The following is a 27,790-nucleotide window of genomic DNA, read 5'->3' as shown; positions in this document are numbered from 1 at the left end:
TCTCCCGTAGTATTTTCTGAGCAAATTAAAACTGTGTCATCGGCATAGCAAACTAAGGTACTTTTTAAGGGTAAGTTTTTAATGTCATTTAGTTGTATATTGAATAATATAGGTGAAATTGTCGTACCTTGTGGTACCCCACATATAGTTTTCATTTCTTCACTAAGTGTTTTGTTAATTTTAACTTATTGTTTCCTGTCACTAAGGTAAAATTTGAATAATTCTAAAGCGGGTCCAGTTATCCCAATATTTTTCATTTTATTTAATAGAATACCTTGGTTGATAGTGTCAAAAGCTTGAGCCGGGTCAAGGTATATTGATGCACATTTTTTTTCTTTTTCTAATGCATCGTAAATAGTATTTGTTGTTTTTGCTATAGCCTGATCCGTCCCTTTTCCTGGTCTAAACCCAAATTGATTTTCAAATAGTAAATTATTTTTTTCTAAAAATTCTACTAGTCTATTTTTGATTATTTTTTCAAACACTTTTGCTATATTTGATATAATAGAGATTGGACGGTAATTGTTTAATGAAGTGTATGCTCCTTTTTTATGTATTGGGGTGACTATTGAGATTTTAAAAGCATTGGGTCCATAATTTGAGTTTAGACATAAATTATAAATATATTTCAAATGGTGACAAAGTATTTGTTTATGTTTTTTTAATAGTTCAGATGTTATGTTATCAGCTCCGGGAGCAGATCCATTTTTTAATTTAGAGATAGCTTTCAATATTTCAAATTCATTTATATTCATAAATTTATCAAGGTTCGGATTTTTATGTATTCTTTTATTAGTTGAATAAGGATTTTAAATTGTCTCTGTTTTGGTTTGTTTTATCATTTTTTAATTTTGTAATTAATTCGGCCGCAACATTTACGTAATATTCATTAAAGTTATATTAGCTATTAATTTTGGGTGTTTGTTAACATTTATTTCTATACCGTCCTTGCTGAGTATTTTGTGGATTGTCTGTTGTTTTTTATTTTTACCGAGTTGGTCTCCTATTAATTTCCATTTTAATTTTGCGTTGTTTTCTGCTTTTTGTAGTTCAATCGTATAGTAAAATTGTTTGGTATTTCTGATAAACAATGTTATCATATTTCTGTATTTTTGGTAATACCTACCTAATCTTTGAGTTGGTTTTTATAAGGGTGTTTTCTAACTTGTGAGTGTAGGTGATCTCGTTTTCTGATTGCCTTTATTAAAGTGGTGCATGCCCATGGCTTAAATTTTTTTGTTTTAGATGAGATCTGAATTTCTTTTGAAGTGGATATTTTTATAGTATTTAATATTTCAGTAAAAGTATTAGTGGCATTATCAGCTTCTCTATTTTGATAGACGGCTAACCAATCTTGGGCTTTGATTAAGCGGGTAAGTTCTACTTCATCAGTTTTCATTATTGTTAATGGGTTTGGTTCGTTGTTGCGGTTTTTAGAGATATTTTTTATGCTAAGGATTATTGGATAGTGATCAGTAATATTTAATTGAGGTATAATTGATAATACATTTTTCTCAGATTTTGTTTTAATGAATACATGGTCGATACACCATACACGTGTTAGAACTAGGTCTAGTGACATTATTGATGAAAGGTATAAAACCGTATTCCATCATGAGTAATAGGTAATCGTTTTTATTTTAGAGGGTCTAAGCAAGTTAATATTCATATCGCCGAGTATTATTTTGAAATTTGCCGTTTTTGATATCGATTTGATAAGGATTAAATCTTTTATTTCATTTAGAGTATTATCTAAATCTGTATTGCTAGGTGACCTATATATTGCATAAACTAGAAAAACAACATTATCTATCTGGAACGTTATTTCTAGAACTGTAAGTGTACTAGGGTTTAATTCCGTAACTGAAATTCCTACTATGTCATGAATAATACTATGATAGATTCTAGGACTCCCCCGTTTTCGAGGGAAAGAACTGAGAAGACTACAGTCTTAAGTCATTACTAAGAAACAAAATTTCTACCACATATAAAAAGGAGTACTTTGGTTGTGCAATATCATTTCATTTTTATTTTTTTGATATCGGAACTACAAAAAAGTTATTAAATTTTAAAAAACATAAACAATAATGGATTTTAAAACAGTTTTAAGAACTTTTTTTGTATAAGTGATATCAAAGTGGTATTAAAAAAAAAATTGACCTATAATAGGTGCCTACCTGTAATAAATTCCAAATTAATCATATCACAATATACATTAGGTACTTATAACGCGTTATACATCAACAACATACCGTGATAGTGTGAAACTATCATAGAAATATAATATTATACTTTAGAAGTTTCAAGTACCCACGAATAATATACAATCATAATAAAATAATTAAAATAGTTATTCTAGGTTTTATAATATGTAATTTCGTCTAAATTAGAAATTAAAATGACTATAAAAATAAACTGTGCTTATGTACCTATTTTTTAGATTTTTTGGTAACAGAATAAAGTACTGACATGGAATCTTGTTTTAAATTTTCAAGCCTTAGATATAAAAGTTGAACATTTTATAAATTATTAACTAAAAAATAATTATTCAATTTTAAATTTCATAAATTTTGTCAAAATTAGATCTTTAAATGCTTATAAAAAAAAATTGTGCCTATGTATTTTTGATATTTTTCAACTGCTGTTGTAACAATATATTAGGAGCCTTGTATTAATTTTTTACACTTTTTGGCCCAACAGATAAAACTTTATTGATATTCATAGAAAAAAAAATGTATATATGAAATTGTTCGTAAACAGCTCAAAACAAATCAAAATATTTTGAAAATTTTATCATATATAGAAAATTTTGATATAAACATTCAGTTAAATTTTCAAGTATCTACAGTCATTCGTTTTTTAATTACAACAAAATAAGAAAATCGTTACATGAGAAATCGAGTGAATATCAAATGTTGTAAAAATATTTATTTTAAACGCTCATAAAAATTTAATTTGACTCTCTTGTAGAAATTTTTTTTTTGATAAAGATAGATAAGGAATCTTGTATTACATTTTAAAATCTTAGATTTAAAAAGAAAAATTTTTACGAATTCTTAACTCAAAATAATTTGCAAATTTTCGTCATTTTTACATATTTTGTCAATATTTGAACTTTAGATGCTTATAAAAAAAAAAATTGTGACTATGGATTATTAATTTTTTTCATCTACCTTTGAAACAATATACTAGGAGCCTTCTATTAAATTTTCAAGCTTTTTTAACCAACAAATAAAATTTTATTGATATTGATAGAAAAAAAAACTAAGAAAAACTAAAAAAAAATGGAAACTGAAAATGTGCGTAAAGAGCTCAAAATAAATCAAAATATTTAGAAAATTTTATGGTCTATAGAAAATACTAATATAAACATTCAGTCAAAATTTCATGTACCTACGGCCATTTGTTTAAGAGTTGCACCAAAAACCAAAATCAATTTTCTCGAAAACAGATTTTGCGTAAAAATTCCCGTTTTTTCTTAATTTTTGTTTTGTTTTTCACTGCGCTTTTGAAAGCTACTGGGAAGCACTTTTACTGTCCTAAAAGGTGATGACAGACAAAAAAAAATAAAAAAATTTAAAAAAAAACACACATCATTGTAAAATCAATACATTTATGGTTCCACTCAGAATCTAAAATATTAACATCCTTTTATTTCAGTAATATCAAAAATTACTAAATAATAATAATGATTTCAATAATTCATAAACGGTGAAAAGTTATTTAAATGTAAAAATGCGATAATACATGTCGGATTGTCTTATAAGTTATATAAGTAGGTATGTATATAGGTAGTTATGTTTATTTATTTTTACAGTTCACTATACATAACTAGTAACTATCTTAATATGTGTTATATACAGTTACAATTTATATCATACAATATACTTAGTATACATAATTTCCATAAATATTACGAATCCATTCAACGTGATATTTTATGCTCGTGAAAACAGCTATTGAGTTTTTTGAATGTAGATCCTTGACACTAAATATTCCTGTTAAAAATGGTCCTGTGCTATATTCGTATATTAGGCCCGAACCTCCAAATCCTATAAGATTTCTTTCTCCTGTAACTAAAGTTTTGAAATATTAGTATATATTTATTTTATAGTTTATACACATTACCTACACAGAAACATAAAATTTATCACTAAATTACATTATGCTTTTATTATATTCACTGAACAAAATACTATATAATAGTTTATTCTGCTCAGTTATATAAATACCTTTAATAAATGAACCTTTGTAAAGATATATTATGATTCTGAAGGCCTCAAACAATTAAAAATTAATAAAAAAAACTATAATATTTTGTTCTGTCTGACGTGGCACGATAATTTATTAATGTTTAACACTGCGTACGCTTTGATCTGCTTACATCGTAGAATTTTGAATGAACCGAGAATGTAATGATATTTGTTCAAAACTACACTTTTTTTCTGGTAAAAATAGTAAGTACTTTAAAGCTTATTGGTATTATACCAAATGGAAATAGTCTATAAAACTGATGAAATGTAAATTATTTTAAAAAAATGTTTCACAGCTGAGCTCCAACTCCGTTCAATAGAATACCTATTAAAACTATAAGAAACATTAGTTTTTTTTTACCCAATTTATAACCTGTGCAAAATTTATCTTTAGTCACGTAATTTTCAAATCCATCTGTGTACATTTCCTGACACGTTTTCCGATCAATATATGGTAAAGTATATAATTTTAATATTGATTTATGTTGTCCATTGCCAATCATATCGTTCATTCCCAGGCCAAACATCTATAAAACAGATTTAAATAGTATATATTAAAATAGTTTAAATATATTATTAAATAAAGGAATGGTCTTACTTTTGAAAATAATTAATATCTATAATAATACAAATTATACGTCATGCATAACATAGATTGTAGACATAATAAAGTATTTCAACGAAGTGTAATATATTAACGTGAATACTATTTAATGTTAATTGACAATTATTTTGGGTTATAAATCTATCAATAAAAAGCAATCAATTATTAAATATTCATAAGAAATATAGTAACTAATAAAATACTAAGCAATCCATGATTAGGTAGCTTATAAATTTATTGTTGTAAATTAAGGACTTTAGTTTTAAATTAATTAAATAAATTTCACAATAATATAAGTACATTTGTTGATGATGTCACAAATATTGATGGATAGGGACCCAGGCCCGTGCGCAAGGTGGGGAGGGGTTAAATAATCTCTCTCCCCCCTCAATGACGAAAAACGTGGATATCGACCAAACACAAAAAGCATTCTTCTCTACCCCTCGTCGAGTATAACTATTAAAACAATGATTTGTATTTTATAGTAGGTATAGATGAAAAAACACTTTTTATATACCTACTTACAAAATTAAGAATAAACATAAATATATAATATATAGGTAATATTTGCTAATTATTGGTGTATCTATTTATTATATTTTTTTTTCTAAACTATATATTTTCCTAACATGTTGTCGATAAATGAATGTAATTTAAACCTCCTAAATTACTTAAATGTAATTTAGAGATTTTTCTGGAATCACGAATACAAATTTATGTTAAATATATCAAGGCTAAATAAGTTTATTATCCCAATACTAAATAGTGAGTTGTGAGTAATTTGTAAACAATGAGATAACCTTTCCTAGATCTCCATTAGAAAGCATATGTGTCGCAGACCAATCAATGGAAGCCGGTCGAACACCATTACTAACGACGACATTGGATGCTAACACGATTACAGAAATGTCATCAGCATAATGTCCAGACAGACCATCATAACTATCCTCCAGATGAATTAAACTGATCTAAAATGTATAGTTTACATAATATAATTATTGTTTTGGAATTTTATATTAATTATTTACTTACGTCAATAATTTGTGTATAAGTATTGTCTATTGTAGAAAAATTGCTATTTTCTTTTCCAACGGCAGTTTTAAAAACATTATTTTCATTCTGTAAGATCTTCCTTCTTAACCCCTTTTTCCAAAAACAATGGGCAGCTAAAAAACAATTAAAATACATTTTTAATTTTTCACTAAATATTATGTATTTCCTATATAATAATAATTATTATTTTTTACCGGAGACAACTAAATTTGGAGCAATCAATGTTCCTCCACATACTCGGAAATAACGACCATAGTTATTAATTTTATATATTTCCACATTCCAAGGTGCTATTACAGATGATTCTTTCAATCTATTCGAGGTTGATTCTGTACCTAGGGTATGTAATAGACAACCATTAAAAACAATATTTAAACACATCAATTAATATTCTGATAATCCTAGACTAAATTTAAACTTAAAAACTAAAAAGAAATGTTGACCGTTTGAAAGGATATAAATTGAAGCATTACAAATTTAATTAAGACGATAAAAAAATATTTGTGTATGAAAATAATTTAACCAATTCGAAATCTAAATTATTGAGTTCTAAAATGTTCGATTTGTTTTACGGCAGGTCAGTATTAAAGTATTCTATAAAAAAATATATTATAGTATAATTACGTGAAGTACAAGTGGTAAGTAGTTGACCATTCCATTTTGCATTTTTAAGACAAAGCAACTCATTATCAGCTTTTATTAATCCTTGTTCTCTTGGTGAATTATGTGAATTTTTAACTTTACATGATTGTGTTAATATAGTACCAGGTTCTGATGGCTTTGAACAATTTACATTAACTCCATTCAGTGAACATTTAATATCCAATACATCTGATACCATAGGAGTACACTTTTCTATTATCACAAGGAAAATATTAAATTGTAAATTATATATTATCCAATATAATAGCTATATTTAGCTACTTGCCTTGTATTGTCATTTGTAATTTATCTCGTTAATATTGGTTTACATGATGTAAATCAATACAAATGTCAATTATTCAATACTTACTCAAACACAGTTTATCGGAATCAACTGATTTCCATTGTCCAAACTCCGAACATACCATCAATTTGTACGGAACAGTTTTATAATATCCTTCTTCACAGTCCTCTTCAACAATGCGATAATTATTCACTATAGACCCATGTGATAGAGGAACGTTTTGAATCGTATCCTTATAAAAATACTTAGTACCCTCAATGTCCGGTATCACGCAAGTTTTTCTAAATGCAAATTAACAGAACAATGATACCTATGTTAAACCTTTCCACTAACCAAGTATTTCGTCGCTATGTAGAAATAGATAGGTATAATTAAATAAGTGTAAATACTTTTGAATGGAAGATTGGTTTATCGACTCAGTTTGTTTGATTTTTGTATCTGGCGTCGAAGTAGTTGTCGGCGCTGTAGTTTTCCATGCTGTAGTTTTCCATGGTGTAGTTGGCGATGATGTAGTTTTCCATGCTGTAGTTGTTGATGCCGTAGTTTTCCATGGTGTAGTTGGGTTAGCTGTAGTCTTCCAAGGTGTAGTTTTCCATGGTGTAGTTGTCGATGCTGTGGTTGTTGATTCTGTAGTTGTCGATTCTGTAGTTGTAGATTCTGTGGAGATATTTTCAAGATTGACTTCAGGTTCTGAAGTTATCGAGGATGAACATAGTTCCTCGTCAGAACCATCTAAACATTGGGTCACTCCATCACATCTACCCTCTATATTTATACAAGCACCATATGTGCATTTGAATCCATATGTTGGACACCTTTAATGTAAAATATTAATATTAGTTTATAGGTACCTATAGTTATTATTTAAAATATTGTTACTATTATCATTATTATTTATTTATTTTATTTATTAATAAATTAGTTATATTACGTAGGTATATTTATATTTTTAATCATCTCAATCAACTCACGTGGTCGATTCACATAAAACTTGTGTTTCATCAGATCCATCACTGCAATCTTGAATTCCATCGCAAGTAGTTGCAACATCAATGCATTGACCGGATTGACAAGCGTACTCCGACTCTCTAGAAAAAAAAAACTAAGTATGCTGTATGCAATGAATAATATTTATTAAATACTTAATTATTCTTTCGTGATACCTACTTGGAGTAAATCTGTGTTTAATTTGAGGCATATTCTTAAATATATTATTTAGAATAAGTGATTAGATAAAGCACAGATATTGTTTCAAACATAAATAATAATTAGGTATAATACAAGCTGAGTAAAAACACAATTTTTTAAAAAATACTTCAATAAAAGACTCGATACATTTATTTTTAGAAATAAATAAATTGTCCATTATAAATAAGTTATCACTAAAATATAAACAGTCTCTTAACTACATTAATACTTAGTCTAGAATTAGATTTAACATGACGTATACTATATTGCATTGTCAAAATATAAACATAATTTTGATTAAAATATCTAATTAACTGAATTAAGTCGTATAGGTATCTATTAACCTTCGTAAAAAAGTATTTTCAATTTATAAATTATCACAAATTTGTAATTAATTACATGCTTGAGTATTTGTGAAATTGTTATTACTTTCTATCAACTTATTTATAATTTCTAGATGCCTAAAAAATATGTTAAACCATAAGTTAAACCATAGGTATTATAATTATATACAAAATCAATGGTTATTAATTATTATACTAACTCTGTGCAAGTTGGTTCAGTTTGTCGTTTTCTGATGTCTCTATCACACAAAATGACTGTTTCTAAAATAATAAAATAACATAGGTAATGCATAATTTGTTAATATAATTTTTAAAATTCAAACAAATAGTTTTTGAGTTATTTAACTATTTGTACTAAGGATAGTTATACGTTCATGATAATGGTTTTGGAAGATACTGGGGCTGTAATGATTTGAAAATTGTTGTAATTAATATTAATCTATCAACATTTTATAATTTATAAAATTGTTAAATTGTCCGAGTAAAATAAATACTAAAATAAATATTACATTTATTATTTAACATTTTTAAGGATTATTATTTATTATTCGTAATGTTTACATTGTAATAACTCAGGAGCTACTCGTTCGTTCTACTGCACAATATGTATCAAGAATACTTCGTAATTGAGTAGGTCCCTGTAACGTATATTTTGAATATAAACTAATTAATTTGTATTGTAAAGGATGTGTTACATTATGATTCATATTTTCGTTTCAAATTTCGCATAGTGTACTATTTTTTTTTTTAAATTTTGATGTACTACATTCAACGAATATAAATTAAGCTGATTATTTTTTTATTTTATAAGTATTGAATCCTTAAAAAGTTATGAAATGGTAGATGATAGGTGCCCTACAAAATCTTTCACTACGCTAGATATACTTTGTCAACTTCCATTGCGTATACATAAAAAAAACTATTACCTACCTCAATGTTCATTAATAATTTATCATTTTTCTAAAAATTTAAAATATGTACTGGGTTTTCAGTTGTCATTAAAAAAATATTTAAAAACTTTAAAATTATCTGAATTAAAATATAAAATTAGATTTTAATTTATAATTTTTCAAGATAAAGGCCTCTAGGGGAGGCATCTTTACTCTGTATATCCATGTCGCTATTTTATTTTATTTGTTATCATCAAAATATCAAATAATCTAATTGTTTTAACTAGTAACATTTTGCCTGACAAAGAATTTTGAGATAAAAAGATTTTACTTTATAAAATTATATAGTTTAATTAGTTCCTAAAGTTACACCATAATATATTTTTAGAAACACTAAAATTAACACGAACGATTTTTCAAATTTTAAGGAATCTCCATTATATATTAATATAATTTGTGTATATTCTATAATATACGTAGTAAATCTGTGCCATAGATCTTGATAAATTAGAGTACTTAAAAGGTAATAAAATATTTTTAAATTTGATTATTTTCCAAACTCGTATTTGATGTATTAAAATTCTAACCTAATACTATTAACATACACTGCAATGTTTATAGTACTAAAATATACGTACCAAATACGAAATATGAGTATATAGCCAGAATAAAAGTATATGCTGACTTCATGGCCGATGACAAAATATCGCAGTAAATAATATTATTACATTAACAAAACTATAAATGTAGTATAAAGTTGAAAATAATCACCGAGAAATATCACATGTGTATTGGTTATGGAATCATGTATTATTTTTGAATTTTTAGGGATACAACTGTTAGGTAGACGTTGTGTATTAGGAATGCTTCAGATTGTGTTGATTGAAATACAGTGGAACCAAAGTTATAGCTACTATTTTGAAGAAAGGTGGGGAACATAGATGTCGTTTCCCTCCAAAGATTATTTTTTCAATGCAGATCTATACGTTGTAATTTTGGAAAAAATTAACAACGATAATTTGTCAAATGAATTGTTTGTATTGTCTTATCTATACGTAAAACGAACCAATATAATATCTGTCCTATATCGAACCTACTCTGTGCCATACATTGAAGTGCCATATTATTTTATTATTTTAGTGAATGCAGATCGTGTTTTGAGTAGGTTGGTACCTATAGTTAAGTAGGTGGGGTTTTTATTAAAAATAAAAAATCTTACCATTTGTTTTCAGTCACAATATATGTATGTATACAATTAAGATAGTAGCTAAAATTAAACGTATGATAAATTCATGGTAAACTTTAACGATATCATAGCAATGTGATTATAATGAGTTTAATATTGTACAAAATGGTTTAACACCATATTTTTAAATTTCTTACAATATACTTGAAAATGTCAAGATAAAATAATACGTCTCATTTGTCACCGAGCCGTTTCTATTTACAAAATTACGTTAAGTAGTTAAGAACCATGGATAACTGAGAAATAGACAAATTCTTGGTGTTGTTAAACTATACCTACCTAGCTCTGACGTTGGGAGAAACAGAAAAAATAATGTACTAAAAATTGCGTTTAGCATTGTTTATGATGTTGTCAACAGATTGTTTCATAGATTGGTCGTTCGGGAAGGTTGCTTTTGGTATTTATTTTGCCTGGTAATAAATTTTGTGTCGAATTGAATAGTAAGAAATGAACTGTCCGAGCTTCAGGTTCTTGTTCGATTCTGTTTGTTTTACGTTTATATTCGTGTATCAGATATATATTATCATATTATTATTTTGGAAGTTACTATTATTTAATGTGTAGGTACGTACACTTAGTTGTATTTTAAATAAGATAATAATATTATATACCTATTATACAGCTATTATAATTGTACAGATAACATATTATGAACAATTTACAACAGCCCCCTACCAATAACCGACCTATGAATACGCCACGATCAAGGGCATACTGCGTTTGTAAGTAATGAAAAATATACGTATATACCTAACCTATAGGTTCATGAACGAAACAAATTGTTGTTTTTCAAATTTAATGTATTCTGTACCACCTAATGTTTTTATATGTTCAGGCAAGTGTGTAAAACTGGTTATCTATGTATGCATACATTTAAGTCTTAATATATATAATTATAGTAATGTATATTTTATATAATATATTATATATTATTTGACCAACGCGTTGTACGGGAATAAGACATGCGCATCGCGCTGAATAATATTATTAATAGAATATAATAATGCGAACAGTGAGTTTGAAATACTTACAAACATTAGTTAGGTTTATAATATATTAAACTAAAGATTCCAGACTCTTCCGACCTTGACGCTCCATGCTACGTCATAAAAAATACGATGGAAACAAGTATTTCTCTGTGCTACAGGTATTCACAGAAGGCTGCTAATACATGCTTCGATCTCGCAAAATATCGGATAAACACATCGATTACAGCCTGCCTTGATGAGTAGCTTAACAGTTAACTACTAATGCCCATTTTGGACAGCGTCTGGGTTTTTTGATTATAAGTTAGAATTCTGATGGCATGATTTTTGATATCGAAAATTCAAGGCTCAAGCAGTCTCGAATTCGAAATTAACATGTTATAATGGACACTATATAATATTATATATTATTATATTATTCGTGTAGCCTGATCGATGAGCATGCAGTATAATATTATATAATTATAGTGTAGCTACTATGTCGTAATTATAGTTCTGAAGTAAGATGGCGGAAGTTGAAACGTTATTTTTGTAACTTTTTGGAAAATAAATTTTAAGTTTAATTTTGATACGGAAATTCAAAAAATATTGTTTCTGTGTTACAAAACAGTGTGACTATTATTAACGGAAGTATTCCTTTCATATTGCAGCCAATTCACTTTTCCGCCATATCAAATAACTTAAAGTATAATAATAATATAGCATTCGAATAAAATTAAACAATTGTAGCTATAATTAGTGTCGTACAAAATATTAAATAGATAAAAAAAATATAAATTACTATATATACAGACAATTTTTTGAGAAAAAAGGTTTAAAACTGAATAAAATATAGTAAGCTATAAAGTTACTTATTGTTTACAAGCGTGTCATTATAAGTTTGAAGTTGAACGAAATTCGATTTTCATGCCATATAATAAATGTAAGAAATAACAGTTATAATACCTATGTGAAGTGAATACATACCACAGTACACACATTACACATGACTTACGAATATTATTTTAAACATCGTGAGATATGGCGGAAATGTGAATCCACTAATTTATGATTTGATGAGAAGTGAACTGGCAGATAAGGGAAAGGTATAATTTGGCAGAAACCGGCATTGCCCATAACATAAAAATGGTGGTAAAAAATATGGTCTCGGATCTTTTAATGGTATGTAAAAAAAAAAAAATTTCTGTTCGAAACGTATAAGCTAGTGTTCCAATTTCTTTTTTTTAAATTTGGATTAATCATTGCATTTTGAACTTTTTGTTCAAGTTCGGTTCGATTTGATTTTTGAAAACCAGGTCCAACTTTTGAACTCAAACCAACACTTAAAGTTTGGTTTGACTTTTCGAATTTCAAACAGTTTGACCTATCTCTTAAAACTAGACACATTGCGTGTCGTGAAACAAACCTAACATATCAGTAAGAGTTGTTTTATCATTCTGGTGATGTTTTTTCGCCAATATTAAATTATATATTATGAGCTACGATCACACCGCACCATGTGAGTACGTGACTCTTACTTATCAATGACTGCTAACGATAGGAGGTCGATCTGCATCTATTTATGTGTGGCACTGCGTTGCCCTTAAAAAATGTCAATTCTTATATATTTATATGATTCTTAAACTTTGAAATAGAATATTTGTATCATATTGACATTATTCAATTTATTTTTCTTTCGAATGATAACAATATATAACAACTCAACTACAAAATAAATTAAAAAAATTATAAGTATTCCATATTCAAGTTTTTCCCTAGTAGAAATGTAGGAACAAATCTTGTTTACCGGGGTAACATTTTTTTTCGAGTCGAAAATATTTTTCACACTAAATACAGATCTGCAAAAATGATGTGACAATCAAACTAAGTTTGGAAGTTATCGACATTTAAATATCACCCGTATAGCCATAATGCACCAAGCGCAGACGACAGGTCACCGTGCGTTGGGCAATTGGTCACAACATTACGCAATTCAAAAAATATCAATCAATTTGGTATGAATAACCACCTCAAGTGTCAAGTTTGAAAAATTCAAGAGCTCTCATATATTACCTAGGTACTGTGAAAATTCCTATTATAATTTAGAGTCTAATTTTAGGCTCTACGTTAATAGTCAGTCAGTCTGAGTGATCTTTAAAGCTTAAATATATATATATAACTATCGACTTACAAATAATAAATATTTCATATTATGAGACTTACCGGATCACGGTGGCCATGATGTCCGTGGGTCGGTGACAGTGCAATTACCACACAGGTAAAAAGGTGACCAAATATCAAATATAGGTGCCTCCAAGTTAAAATTATATCCAGTCATAATATCAATTATTATTTTATTATTTTTAACGAATAGTTGACATTTTTCAGAAGAACGCGTACTTCGTGAATGCTCGTGGCTCACCAATGTGCCGCGGCACTCAGTTTGAAAATCACTGGTCAATATAGTACATACTTCGAATAGAAAACTCGGAGTAATCAGCGTTGAGTTTTTCTACTTTTTCCAAATTCATGGAGTTATTAGTAAGTGTAACACACTAACACGTTTACCTAATATTTTTTTTTAGACACGTAACTTTGAGCACTAACTGTCTAAAATATGTATTGCCAACTAATTATGGTGTCTAAAAAAATTTAACTCAATTATTTACAATATATTATTAAAACAGTAGATGAGTAAAACTTTAATACTTACTAATCAGCATGATATTGTGTTTCAAACTATTAAAATATGTTATCATGTAAATATTATAATAGGTACCTATTCATTGGATTTGAACTTAATAATGTAAAATAAATAATTTATTGTACGAAATTTTTAATACTAAGGTTTCGTATTATTTAATCCGAGTTTTACACAATATAGTTTATAAATAAAAAAAAAATCATTCGGTGTGAAACGAATGAATACATCTTACTATACCATGATGTATTCACTTATACATTAGAGAAGTCGTTCGCGAATCCATTGAATATGGTGACTTACATCCGTAAAAACAGCGACTAAATCGTTTGTGTATGGATCCATGACACTCGCTATTCCGGTCAAAAATTGTATAGCCCCGTGTTCAAATGTTAAGCCTGATCCAATAAATCCTTCAGTAATACTTTGTTCTGCAATTTTAGATGAGAAATAACAATTATGCACGCATATATAGGTACAATCAAAAACTTATTGTTTTACCCTTGTTAAATATTTAATAATAAAAAAAATATGTACGTAAATTAATGAATATTTAATTTGAGGTACTACAAATATAACCAGCGAAATATAATAATTGATAATTATCGAAGGAAGAGTTTATCCAAATCCACAAGATATTAGATACATGTTTTATACAAGAGCAAACAAATTTATGACTTGTAAGTAGCTATGTACCTATATTACCTATGTATTTAGAATTTATGCAAAATGTAAGTACTTATTCGTTTTAAACTTATATTACCTAATTGAGAAACGACGCAAAATTTATCAATAGTCACCAATGATTGAAATCCATTGGAATACATATCACGACAAGTATTTTTGTCAGTGTATGATACGTTTGCTTCTAACAAAACAGAACTTGTTTCCAAATCTTCCGATTTTCCCCAGCCGAAAACCTATAATTTATAAAACAAATTGTTTAATACTATAATATATTATACTTATATTCATAATATTGTCTTGTTATTAAAATGAAGATAACATTTTCTATCCACACTATACTCACTAAATTATAAAAATAGTTTTTAATTAAGTTTTTTCAAATATTTTGATTCAGGGTGGAAGTGACAAATAAATTGGTTTTACAATTAAGTGTTGTTATTTTCTTTTAGTTAGTTATAGTTCTGTGAGTTAATTTTTTTTTTATGTTTTAATATGTGCTCAAAAAGTTCCACGTGACTGTCGAAAACATTCAACAAAATTACCTTTCCGATAGATCCATTCGGAACAGAATATTGTTTGAACCAATCGATACAAGCTGGCATAACAACGTCGCTGATTGTAACGTGAGTTTGTAACACGATAATAGCTAAATCATCGGCATAATACCCAGAAGGGCCATAATAACTCTCTTTCAGATAAACAAAACCCACCTAAAATTTTCTTTTTTAAATATATTTAGGATCAAGCGATGGTTTTGTTCTCAACTAAGAAATTATACTTACATCGATAATCTGAGTAAAATTATTGTCCTTTATCGAAAGGTCACTAGTATATTTTCCGACGGCAATTTTATACTTATGTTTTTCATTCATCAATATTTTATTCGTATACCCTTCTTCCCAATAACACTGGGCCGCTGTAAACATTAAAATTAATTTTTAATTCTTCTTTAAATGTGTTTTATTGTAAACTTTTATACCAGTGATAACTTTATTCAGAGCAATTAATGTTCCTCCACATATTAATTCATAAAACCCATCACGACTTTTTATTTGTCTATATAATCCAACACTCCAAGGCACTGTCCCATATTCTACTTTCCCATCGTTTAATACTTCACTTGGAGTATATAGTAGACCACAAGCTACAATAATATTTTAATAGGTGAGTAGGTTAATAAATAATAGAATAAATAATAATATATTATAAAACAAAATTATAGAATAAAATATATGGTGATTCAGGCTGCTCAGCCCCTTTTTTCTTCAATTCAAAAATTTTATTTTATATTTCATGTTTTTATAGTGCAATAAGTTCACAGCTCTGATAATAATAATAAGTATAATAATAATGATGAAATAATACTTGGAATACAAGTATATAGAGCATCACTCCATGTTGCATTTTCCAGACAAAGTAATTGATGTGGGACTTGTTCCTGTCCACTTGGTAATTTATGAGTGACTTTACATGTTTGATACAATATAGTGCCAGGTACTGGAGTTAAGCAACTAATATATTTATCCTCAAAGGTACATTCAAAATCCAAACTATCTGATTTCATAGGTGGACACATTTCTGGTTACAACAATAAAATTTATAATTAATGCACATTCAGCAGTAACGGTTAAATAATATTATAAATTATTACCAAATATCTGTTAGACCAATAATTTTATCTTTAAAATTATTTTTTAAATAATCTGTATTGGTGTATAGCATACAAAACAATGCAATACAATAGGATATAGGCACTTACTCAAACATAATTCTTCAGTTACGAATGGTCTCCATTGTCCGGATTCTGAACATACCATAAATCTGTAAGGAACAACTTTATAATACCCAGCTTCGCAGTCTTCCTCAATTATGCGATATTGTTCAATTTCAGTGGCATGAGACAGAGAAAAATTTTGATTCCGATCTTTGTAAAAATATTTTGTGCCCTCAATTGCCGGTATCCTGCAAGTTTTCCTAAAATTAGCATAACAAATATTACATTTACCGGTTATAATACAATTCAATATTATTGCATACATTTGTTTCAATATAGAAATAATAGGAATTAATTACTTACTAAATTATAGTTAGGCAATACAAAAAAAAGGTGGACAAGTGGGTATCGCTCTACTGTACAGAAATACAAATATCAAAAATCGATTAATAATTTAACGTTGAATATCAAATATAGTAAACATTTTAAGTTCAAAAAATTATAAAAATGAATGTTCCATTTAAGTAACTTTTTTTTTTTGGGAAATCTTCTGTCAACATTTTTAATCTCAACTACGAAAAAAAAAAAATTATGAATTTCTAACTGATAAATATTTTACAAGATTAAAAAAAAATGTCTTATAGCTATAAAAAGCTCAAAAAGAGTCAAAATTGTTTGCAAATATTATCATTTATGTAAAATTATCATTTTAATATTTCGTGAAAATTTCAAGTATCTAGGATTATTCGTTTTTTAATTACAACTAAATATCAAAACATGATAGATGAAAATTTGTTAATTTACCGATGAAATCCAACATCTTAAAAATTTTAAATTCAAACGCTCATAAAAAAATTAATTAAAATGTTTTTTCCGGCTAACTTTTTTTTACCTATGGTAATTTTTATGTTAGCAATGAAAAGAAAAACTTTTTGTGAATTTCTAACTGATAAGTAGTTTTAAAATATTCAACATTCTGATGAGTTTTGTCTAAATTTAGAAAAAAAATATTTGATATTTTTGAACTTACATTAAAGAAACTTATACGGAACCTTGATTACATTTTCAAACTTTTATACAATATGAAAAAATTTTTACAGAGAATAATTAAAAAAAATTTAGTATAGTAACTATAGTCTATATAGTACTACTATAGTCAAAATATTTCGAAAATATTACCATTTATGGAAAATGCTAATATAAATATTTGGTGAAAATTTCAAGGATCTTGAGTTACACCAAAAAAATAAAATCGTCATTTTCAAAAATTGGTTTTACGTTGAAATCATCATTTTTTCACTTTTTTTTTATTTTTCTTGACAATTTCTATAACTACTTGGAATTTTCAATTTTGACATCTCAAAAGTACCATCTAAATTCACTTTTCTATCAGAAAAGATGCTTATCTCAAATATCAGAGCATTTTTACTATCTAAAATATTTCTGATAGACAGAAAAAAATCACACACATCATTGTAAAATCAATTTCGCTCCACTAAAAATCTAACATAAAATACAATATAATAATATGTTTTAAATTTTATTTCTAGTAATATTTTTAGGAATCTCTATGCAGGACTCAAGTTCATTTAAACTGGAAATGTACTCATAGGACTAGGTATATAGGTACCAATTTATCCGATTAACCTACTTAATGTGAGACGGCGCGGTTATTGGTTTTGGTTTTGCCGTGTCAGGTTTTTTAGGTATTGAACTCGTAAATGTTGATATTAAAGTTGAATTGGGACACTTTTCTTCGTCTGAACCATCGGCACACTGTTCGATGCCGTCACATATATTCTTGTTACTGATACAAGCGCCATATTTGCACCTGAATGTATACTGTGCAGGACACCTTTAATGTAAAATGTCAATATGAACTATATTTTATGTATTTAAGTTTATGTAAATCTAAATCGACTTACAGGACCGTTTCACACAAAAGTGAAGTTTCGTCCGATCCATCACTGCAATCTCGTATTCCATTACAAGTATTTGAGACATCAATGCACTCGCCAGATCCACACCCATATTCCGTTACACTTTTTTGAATTAAGGTATAAGCATTTAAAAATTTTAGCACAAATTATTATTTCATATTAATCAATTTAATATGTCATATTATAAAATACGCGTATGAAATATTTCTATTAAGGTATCGTTTATATGTATGTAATAAATAACATTGTCATTACATTATTGAAGATACTTGTTAAATATAATTCTTAGATAGACATTTTTTAATTTTTCGTAAAATTATTCCACTCCAACCACTAAAATAAAACGTTATTAAACTACGCGCCTGCTTAAGTATATTATGGGTTTTTTTGTCCATCAAAAATGTATAATGTATTTTAATTGTGTTATAATTTCAGTGTAACGTAAATTGTTATTTTTAATATGTGGTATAAAAGTAAAGTATATTAAACATAAATTATATCTAGAATATATTTTATATTTTATGTAACGTATAAGACTTATTACAGATTAATAGATACAATATAATATATATAATTCTTAAAATTTGACAATTTAAATAATTAATAAATACAATACAATTATGATTTTAAAATAGAATTTAATCAATTAATTTACATAGAAGTTAAAGTTAAATGTAGTACTTAAAATATATTTTGGAAAAGCTACATTAATTATAGTCTAAATAGAAGTTTATTATTATTTATTGTGAAAACATAGTATATAATATATATAATAACTATATAGTTACCAACCCCGGGCAAGAAAATATGGTTTGTCGTTTTTCAAGTTTTCTATCACACAAAATGCCCGTTTCTAAAATAATAAAATATTGCAATTCATGTATAATCGACAGGGGTAGGCAAATTAGAATTAATACATTTATTTGAACTTAGTATTTATCTACTGAGTGATTCACCTAGCATGCTCATCCCCCTTTTCTTCAATAATGCAGCTATTTGAAATAAGATTTTTAAATTCTTAATGTGTTTTTTAATACTTAAGTATTGCTCTGTGGAGATTCAAACTTCTGGCTTTCTAATGAGAACTTTTCTTTTCTACTGAAAATTATTTATCAGAAATTGTATCTAAATATTTTGACGCATCAAATTCAAAATTCAAACTAGAAGTTTTGAGATATTTAACTTTGTGTACCTACTAAGGATAATAGATGATAATGAGTTTGGAAAATATGTGGGATATAGAAATTCAAAAATATTAGTAATAACTAATATTATGATATAATTATTTATTATTTATAAAAATAGTCCAAGTGGCAAGTATAATAAATAACTACTAGATTCGATATTACGTCATATATTACCAACCTACATTGAATATGCCTTATAAATATTTATTAAAGTTAAATGGAACATTTACGAAAAATAATTATGGCATTCCGTTATCATCACGGTAGAAAGATTCAAGTTCGGACAAAAGTTACATTTAACTCTTAATATTATAAATATAAGAAAGTAATATATAACTTCCCAATAAAAACACATATATTTTATTGAAAAACTTAATACCTACCTTTTGCTAAATAATAATCTAAAAAATAAACTTTTCGTCAATGTATAAAGAATATCCACCTACCTAAGTTGTTATTTTTCCGTGGCAAGTACATTATACAAGGTACAACAATATAATATGGATTATTCTTATTAAAAGTTATTCAACTTTTTAATGTTTAAATGAAGAAAACGTTTTATTATGAAAATACTTTTCTATTCAAAATGCTAATTTCATATTTTTATTTAGAAATGTATGTTTAATTATGTTTATAATATAATCTTATATCTTATGGGTATCTATTTAGTATTTTATTATTTGTTTATTTAGTGTACCTAAACGATTGATTTATAATTAAATTTTAGTAGGTACAAATTAACAATAATAGACACAAAAACAAATATAAAACACAAAGAATATTTGTTAAAATCACTCCCTAGTCCCTATCAATTTTTAGCAATATTATCATGCAAATATAAATTCATCATAATATGTTAGTTTTGTCCAGGTCTCCCCTAATATACTGTCGCGTTAATATAATGGTTGTACAACCAATGTAAAAATTATATATAAGATTTATATTTAAATGTATGCTTTGCGTTTACTTAAATAATATAAACATAGGTAATAGGTAATAGGTATTATATAGTAGATAGATTAGGTAATATTTACGCATCGTAATGTATTAAAATTACGTACCAAAAATGAAACAAAAACACGTTAGCCAGGAGAACAAAGATTTCATGGTCATCGACTGACAACGATAGTATAATGAAAATTTAATAAGATAACAGCACTAAATAGAGAATGTTAATATTAAAATTAATTGTACATGATTAATAATTTTGACCGATTCATAAATAACTGCTTACAATTCAACATTCAAATGGTTAAATCTTTTATTATTATTAATATGATTAAGCCAGTGCAAACGTCTATGATCGACTGAATAGTGAATAGCCGGCGGGTTGAGTATGGTAGGTATAGTGGGGGGTTATAAGTGAAGTTTCCCCCATCACGACTATTCGTTTTTCAAGTGTATAATAATATTAATATTTATGTTGAAATAGAGTGAAATGAATGATTCGAACTTAAAATATAAATTATTTTTCGTTTATATGTTCTTGAAAATTAATAATAATAGCCAATAGGTAGTATATTTTTTATCACATGCTTAGTGTAATCATGTCTTACAGGAAAATATGAAATACGATCATAATATTGTGTAAGTCGAACTTAGGTGCATGACATTTACATATTATACTTGATCGGTTTTACAAAATGAAAAGTCTCATTTTACACTTTGTAGAAAATTTTAAATTATATACCTAACCTAACCAAACCATTTGGAAAAAACTTCAATTTTTTTTACCTAAAAACAAACATAACATTATTATAATATTATTTTAGTTATTAAAATTTATAAAACTGTATAACTGTATTTATAATAATACTATATAAAATATAAATAATAACATAAAATTAAAATTAAAACTTTATATTTAAACATAACTATATAATATACCCTTTAATGAGATTAAAAAAAAAAGAAACATCCTAAGAAAAAAATAATTTACAAATATTAGGTACCTAACAAATAAATACTAACTATTCAATCTTTGAATAATAGTTCCATTCTACGTGGTAGTAGACCAAACTCATTTATAATTTCTTCTATTAATTCCAATTTATGATTTATGACAAACTCTTTATGTACAGCTATCATGCATTAAGGCGATTATCGCCAATACTATTTCTAGTCCAAGTTTTTACTGTACGCAGTGTACTAAAAGTTCTTTCTACTGAATAAGTAGTAACTGGTAGAGTTAGGTAATGCAATAGTTAGAGCGGTATGAATTGCTGGATATAAATTTGTTTTATCTAAAAGACTTATGAAACTTATATTTTTAGTTTCATTTTGACTGGTGTTTCTATTTTTCCACACATTATACCACAACATACCCTCTTCAACCAAATTATCAATTTCATAAAAATTATTTATTTCCACTATCATGCTTAAAAAGGTGTGGAAGTGGATTTCGCTCTGCTGTACAGTAGGTTACAAGTGGGTCACTGTATAATGGATGGTATTAAATTTGAATTCAATGATATAATATCATTGTATAAGAAAAACGATTCTGAGCGGAGACGGTATGTTAGTCTAGGTATAAGACATAATATTATATTAGGTACCTATAATAAATTCCAAATTAATCATATCATAATATTTATTAGGTACTTATAACGCGTTATACATCAACAAAAAACCGTGGTACTATCATAGATATATTATAGTATACTTTAGAAGTTTCAAGTATACCCACGAAATATATTATACAATCACAACAAAATAACTAAAATAGTTATTCCAGGTTTTTAATATGTAATTTCGTCTAAATTTGAACTTAAAATGTCTATAAAAATAAACTGTGTAAATGTATTTTTTAGATTTTTTGGTAACAGAATTAATTACTTACGTGGAATCTTGTTCTAAATTTTAAATTCTCAGATACAAAAGTTGAACATTTTATAAATTTTTAACTACAAAATAATTATTCAAATTAAAATTTGATAAATGTTTTCAAAATTCGATCTTTAAATGCTTATAAAAAAAATTGTGCCTGTGTATTTTTAATATTTTTCAACTGCTATTGTAACAATATATCAGGAGCCTTGTATTAAATTTTTACTCTTTTTGGCCCAACAGATAAAACTATAACTTTGATATTTATACAAAAAAAAACTAAAAAAATTGAAAACTGAAAATGTCCGTAAACAGCTCAAAAAGAGTCAAAATATTTTCAAAATTGTATGGTGTATATGAAATGCTAATATAAAAATTCAGTAAAATTTCATGTATCTACGGTCATTTTTTTTAAAGTTACACCAAAAACCAAATTCAATTTTGTAAAAATCGATTTTGCGTAAAAATTCCCGTTTTTCCTTAATTTTTCTTTTGTTTTTCCCGGCGCTTTTGAAAACTACTGGCAAATTTAAATTTTGACCTCCCAATACACTAACGATATTCACTTTCTGATCGAACAAGATACTGAAGTTGAAAATCGTAGCATTATTTCGACTACTTATCGTGTACACAGACACAAAAAAAATAAAAAAAAACACACATCATTGTAAAATCAATACATTCATCGTTCCACTCAGAATCTAAAAAATGTCTACAAGAAAGTCAAATTAAATTTTTATGAGCGTTTGAAATTCATATTTTTACAACATTTGATATTCACTCGATTTCTCATGTAACGATTTCCTTATTTTGTTGTAATTAAAATACAAATGACTGTAGATACTAGAAAAATTCACTGAATGTTAATATCAAAATTTTCTATATACGATAAAATTTTCAAAATATTTTGACTCTTTTTGAGCTGTGTACAACATGGTCGGTTTTCAATTTTTTTAGTTTTCTTTTCTATAAATAATATAAAGAAAATTTTTTACGAATTCTTAACACAAAATAATTTGTTAATATTCGTGATTTTTACATATTTTGTCAATTTTTGAACATTAAATGCTAATAAAAAAAAACTGTGACTATGGATTTTTAATATTTTTCAAATGTCATTGTAACAATATATTAGGAGCCATGTATTAAATTTTCAAGTATTTTTACTCGCAAATAAAGTTTTATTGACATTCATAAAAAAAAAACTAATAAAATTGGAAACTGAAAATGTCCCTAAACAGTTCAAAACAAATCAAAATATTTTGAACATTTTATCATGTATAGAAAATGGAAATATAAACAACCAGTGAAAATTTCATGTATCTACGGTGATTTGTTTTAAAGTTACACTAAAAACCAAAATCGATTTTCTCGAAAACATCTTTTGCGTAAAAATTCTCGTTTTTCCTTTATTTTTCTTTTGTTTTTTTACGGCGCTTTTGAAAAATATTGGAAATTTGAAATTTTGACCTCCCGAATGCACCAACTATATTCAATTTCCCATCAAACAAGATACTGTTGAAGAAAATCGAAGCATTTTTACTGCCCCAAACCGTGATGACAGACACAAAAATAAAAAAATTAAAAACACACATCATTGTAAAATCAATACATTCATCGTTCCACTCAGAATCTAAAATTTGATGTAAATTTAAATTATCTAAGGTTATGAGTTTTTGAATAACCCCAAAAAAACTAAATCGATTTTGATCAAAACTTGTTTTAAGTAAAAATCTAGTTTTCCTTAAATTTATTTGTTCCTAACGATATTGAAAACTTCTAGAAGTTAGCGAAGTACTGAAATTGAAAATCTAAGCATTATGTTGACCACTAATCGTTTAAACGGACACAAAAATTTTTTTTAAAAAAACACTTAATTAAATAAAAAATTCAAAATGTATCGTTCCACTCAGAATCTCATAAATGAAAACAATAAATTAATTTGGGATAAAATCGCATATTCAACTTAAATACCACCTTAAAAATTTGCCAGCCTTAATTTTGTTGAATTTAAATGGTTTAATATAAAAGGTATTTAAAAATATAATTAAATGGGATACGTGTATACAGTGGCGTGGCGAACTAAAAATTAAATTGATTCAATTGATGGGTTTGAACAATCATCTTTTTTACCATTGAAAATACATTCGATATCTAAACTGTCCGAAAACATGGATGGACATCTTTCTTGAAACAAAAATCAATTGTTAATTAATAAAATATTATTAACAGTGAAAATATTAAATTATTCAAGTATCAAGGAATAGGTACCTACTATTCTACTCATACTAATTGTTGTCTGTAAATATGTTTATAATATAGACAATAAATAATAATGCATATACTTACTCAAACATAATTTATCAACCTTTGGTTTCCAATTTCCATTTCCTGGACAAATTATAATTCTATTAGAAGTAGTTTTATAATATCCTTCTTCGCAGCTCTCTTCAATTACAGTATTCGAACCAACAAATGACCCAGGTGATAAAGAAGGGTTTTGATCTGATTCAGTTTCGAAGAAAGAATACACAGTGCCCTCGATATATGGTACCATGCATGATCTTTAAAGAATTATAACGTAACAATAACTAAAATATAATGGAATAGTATACATATAATATATTAATATGTGAATGATATATTGCTATAATGCTGTTTTTTTTACATAGCTTTCAGCCGTTTTCAAGAAAAATTGTGTAGACATTACGCACACACGCATTTTTTTGAGAATACTATTTTAATAGGATTTTAAACTTCAATGTTTTGGCGAAAAATGCATAAACTTTAATTTATTATGAAGTTTATTTTGAATCCTTCGACAACAAGCAGGATTAACGTTTCGCTCTTACGCTCACGCATACACACGAAATGTCAGACTTAAACGAGTTCCAATATATACCGACTTAAGTTATACATCGATAATGATTTTATTTTATTGTTAAGTCAAATTAGGACCTTTCATACCACATTTTTAATTTATTATTTTTAAAAAGCTAAAACTCATACTTTAAATTTAGAAAATGAATTTATAATTTTACAGATTTTAATGGAAAAAAATATATTTACATTTTTGTTTTTTTAATTCTGACTCCAGTGATTCAAAATAGCCTTTATAATAAAATATTCAAATCTTTTTTGAAATTATTATTCGAGTAAACCTTGAGACAGTTCGTTGGAACGCGTAAAAGTCAATTTTTCTCCAAACAACGGTAGTGAGGAATCACTTTAACAGAATAATAATTGTATGTTGCCTATACAATTTTTCTCAAAGACGCCTCTAACGATTTTGTCAGAATTTTGTACTTATGGCTAAACCAGTAGATAAAAGACAAAATCAAGAAAAACATGGTTAGTATATCATAATAGTATGATAAAAACAATTATATTCTTAAATTATTCAAATTATGTTTTTATCCTATGTTTCTTTTTATTTAGATTCTGATGACAATTAAATTATGGCTAAATCAGTAGATAAATGACAAAATCAAGAAAAACAAGGTTAGTATTATCTTAATAATATTTATTAAAAAAATTATAATTTTTTCGATCCCTAATGTATGATACTTTTTGCCTAAAAATAATTAATAATACCTAGTGAATTATTTTAATAAAGTATATTGATTATCCTTATTCCTTATTAGAAACAAAGAAAACAAAAATTGTTAAAAATAATTCAGAAAAATTTGATGAACCTGGTGAAAATGATAGTAAGACCATTTTTTTTTCTTTATCAGAGAAATCTTAAGCATGATCAAACATTTTTAAATACCTACATATACAATTAATTATTGATCAATACATTTGTTTAATTCAAATAATGAACATTTTAAGTTTCAGATTTTAAGTCTGGCAGTAAAATGGTATCTGAACTTAAATGGAAAAATCTGAAATATAATCAAGAGGTTTCCCAGGGTATCAATAAGGTTGATAAATTTAAAAATCTTGGATGGTCACCTTCGCCAAATAAAATACAATGTGTACTTTCTCCAAAAAATAGGGGAAAATTGTCACCTTTTAAAAAAAATTCTGACATTATAATAATTTATTTGTTGTATAAATTGTTTTGCAACTTTGTGATAAATAATTAATAATTCTTAGATCAACTATTACTAAAGAATACTACTACTCAAAACAGTTTTAAAAAAAGTACTCCTGGAAATGATTGTAAATATTATAATAATTTTTCAAACCTATATTGTGGATCATTTAAAATAATAATATTTATATTTTACAGCTGCTGAAAATTTAACTTTTAAAAGAAAACTTTCTTATGCAAGTAGTTCAAAATCAAACCATTTATTGTTAATGGACAATATTTCTGATAATTCTGTGGGACAAAAACCAAGTCTACTCTTTCAGTTGGTGATGAATGTACTGGTAAGAATAACTAGATTAATCGGTTTGAAGATGTTGATAATTGTACCTACAATGTTTCTAAACTTTTAGATAGTGAATTCAAAAAACAGATTTTACGCCATATAATGTACTTTAAAGTCGAACTAAAACATATACTATCCATTCAAAATGAAAGCTGAGAATGATTGCTCTCAATTGAAAATCTATTTGAAGGAAAAACCAAAAATCATATGACCAACTTAGAGACTAATAACATGACAGATTGCCCTTTACCAATAGACAGTGAAGTAGACTTGAGTATATTTGAGGACAAAACTTTAGGATATTTGGAGCTTAAAAATAATTTGGTAAATAAAAACACATACCTACTCAACTATTATTACTATTAATACAAATGTTATATTTTAGATTCTGAGTGGAACGATGAATGTATTGATTTTACAATTATGTGTGTTTTTTTTTTTAATTTTTAATTTTTTTTTGTGTCTGTCATCACCTTTTAGGACAGTAAAAGTGCTTGGATTTTCTTCAACAGTACCTTTTCTGATAGGAAAGTGATGTAGTTGGTACTTTAGGGGGTCAAAAATTTCCAATAGTTTTCAAAAGCGCCGTGAAAAATTAAGGAAAAACGGGAATTTTTACGCAAAAATCTGTTTTCGAGAAAATTGATTTTGGTTTTTGGTGTAACTTTAAAACGAATGACTGTAGATACATGAAATTTTCACTGGTTGTTTATATTTCCATTTTCTATATAATATGATAAAATTTTCAAAATATTTTGATTTGTTTTGAGCTGTTTACGGACAATTTCAGTTTCCAATTTAATTAGTTTTTTTTTTTATGAATGTCAATAAAACTTTATTTGTTGGTTAAAATACTTGAAAATT

At 26.6% G+C, this 27,790-nt stretch overlaps 3 protein-coding genes and 2 long non-coding RNA genes across 14 annotated transcripts in view; 2 read left to right on the top strand and 3 right to left on the bottom strand.

Moving 5' to 3' along the window:
* The window catches only part of LOC100165635 (modular serine protease), a 52,363-nt gene that overhangs the window by 15,196 nt on the left and 9,377 nt on the right, over positions 1-27,790 (bottom strand). The gene's annotated exons all lie outside the window — the stretch shown is intronic.
* On the bottom strand, positions 3,785-10,423 carry LOC100169416 (modular serine protease). 3 transcript variants are annotated; one of them, XM_016805611.2, is made up of 11 exons: positions 9,917-10,422; positions 8,589-8,649; positions 7,828-7,944; positions 7,246-7,671; positions 6,923-7,137; positions 6,535-6,765; positions 6,105-6,245; positions 5,890-6,023; positions 5,658-5,825; positions 4,615-4,780; positions 3,785-4,076 (listed from the first exon to the last, which is right to left on the bottom strand). In XM_016805611.2, the coding sequence occupies exons 1-11, from the start codon at positions 9,966-9,968 to the stop codon at positions 3,889-3,891; spliced, it is 1,899 nt and encodes a 632-aa protein (XP_016661100.1). In that variant the 5' UTR covers positions 9,969-10,422; the 3' UTR covers positions 3,785-3,888. The 3 variants fall into 3 exon arrangements, 2 of the variants coding, with proteins under 2 accessions (XP_016661100.1, XP_016661101.1); XM_016805612.2 differs by having other exon boundaries at positions 4,627-4,780; positions 9,917-10,421; XR_001679726.2 differs by having other exon boundaries at positions 3,982-4,076; positions 4,233-4,780; positions 9,917-10,423.
* On the top strand, positions 10,900-15,480 carry LOC115033818. 2 transcript variants are annotated; one of them, XR_003839127.1, is made up of 4 exons: positions 10,900-11,088; positions 11,164-11,246; positions 13,878-14,030; positions 15,384-15,480. It is a non-coding gene; the product is annotated as an uncharacterized LOC115033818 (long non-coding RNA). The 2 variants fall into 2 exon arrangements; XR_003839126.1 differs by having other exon boundaries at positions 10,900-11,246.
* Positions 14,292-21,035, bottom strand: LOC107884120 (modular serine protease). 4 transcript variants are annotated; one of them, XM_016805614.2, is made up of 12 exons: positions 20,953-21,015; positions 20,780-20,876; positions 19,324-19,384; positions 18,517-18,633; positions 18,243-18,446; positions 16,637-16,851; positions 16,243-16,455; positions 15,857-16,021; positions 15,660-15,793; positions 15,420-15,587; positions 14,954-15,110; positions 14,292-14,621 (listed from the first exon to the last, which is right to left on the bottom strand). In XM_016805614.2, the coding sequence occupies exons 2-12, from the start codon at positions 20,829-20,831 to the stop codon at positions 14,452-14,454; spliced, it is 1,656 nt and encodes a 551-aa protein (XP_016661103.1). In that variant the 5' UTR covers positions 20,832-20,876; positions 20,953-21,015; the 3' UTR covers positions 14,292-14,451. The 4 variants fall into 4 exon arrangements, with proteins under 4 accessions (XP_016661103.1, XP_016661104.1, XP_016661102.1 ...); XM_016805615.2 differs by having other exon boundaries at positions 16,637-16,839; positions 20,780-21,035; XM_016805613.2 differs by having other exon boundaries at positions 20,780-21,034.
* On the top strand, positions 25,536-26,045 carry LOC107884119. The gene is made up of 2 exons (XR_001679725.2): positions 25,536-25,895; positions 25,983-26,045. It is a non-coding gene; the product is annotated as an uncharacterized LOC107884119 (long non-coding RNA).

Source organism: Acyrthosiphon pisum, chromosome A1, assembly GCF_005508785.2.
Source record: "Acyrthosiphon pisum isolate AL4f chromosome A1, pea_aphid_22Mar2018_4r6ur, whole genome shotgun sequence".
NCBI lineage: Eukaryota > Metazoa > Arthropoda > Insecta > Hemiptera > Aphididae > Acyrthosiphon > Acyrthosiphon pisum.
The sequence above is the reverse complement of the archived record's forward strand: the minus strand, read 5'-3'. Positions and strand labels throughout refer to the sequence as shown.

Bases quoted from the DNA above. Each gene is read 5' to 3' on its own strand.
- LOC100169416 (XM_016805611.2), bottom strand. From the start codon at position 9,968: ATGAAGTCAGCATATACTTTTATTCTGGCTATATACTCATATTTCGTA. The intron at 7,945-8,588 runs GTTAGTATAATA...TTTTTTTTCTAG, and splicing joins ACTGAACCAACTTGCACAGA to AGAGTCGGAGTACGCTTGTC. The intron at 6,246-6,534 runs GTAATTATACTA...TACATACCCTAG, and splicing joins ACTTACCACTTGTACTTCAC to GTACAGAATCAACCTCGAAT.
- LOC107884120 (XM_016805613.2), bottom strand. From the start codon at position 20,831: ATGACCATGAAATCTTTGTTCTCCTGGCTAACGTGTTTTTGTTTCATT. The intron at 16,456-16,636 runs GTAAGTGCCTAT...TGTTGTAACCAG, and splicing joins AACTGAAGAATTATGTTTGA to AAATGTGTCCACCTATGAAA. The intron at 14,622-14,953 runs GTAATATAAGTT...CTAAAATTGCAG, and splicing joins TTGCGTCGTTTCTCAATTAG to AACAAAGTATTACTGAAGGA.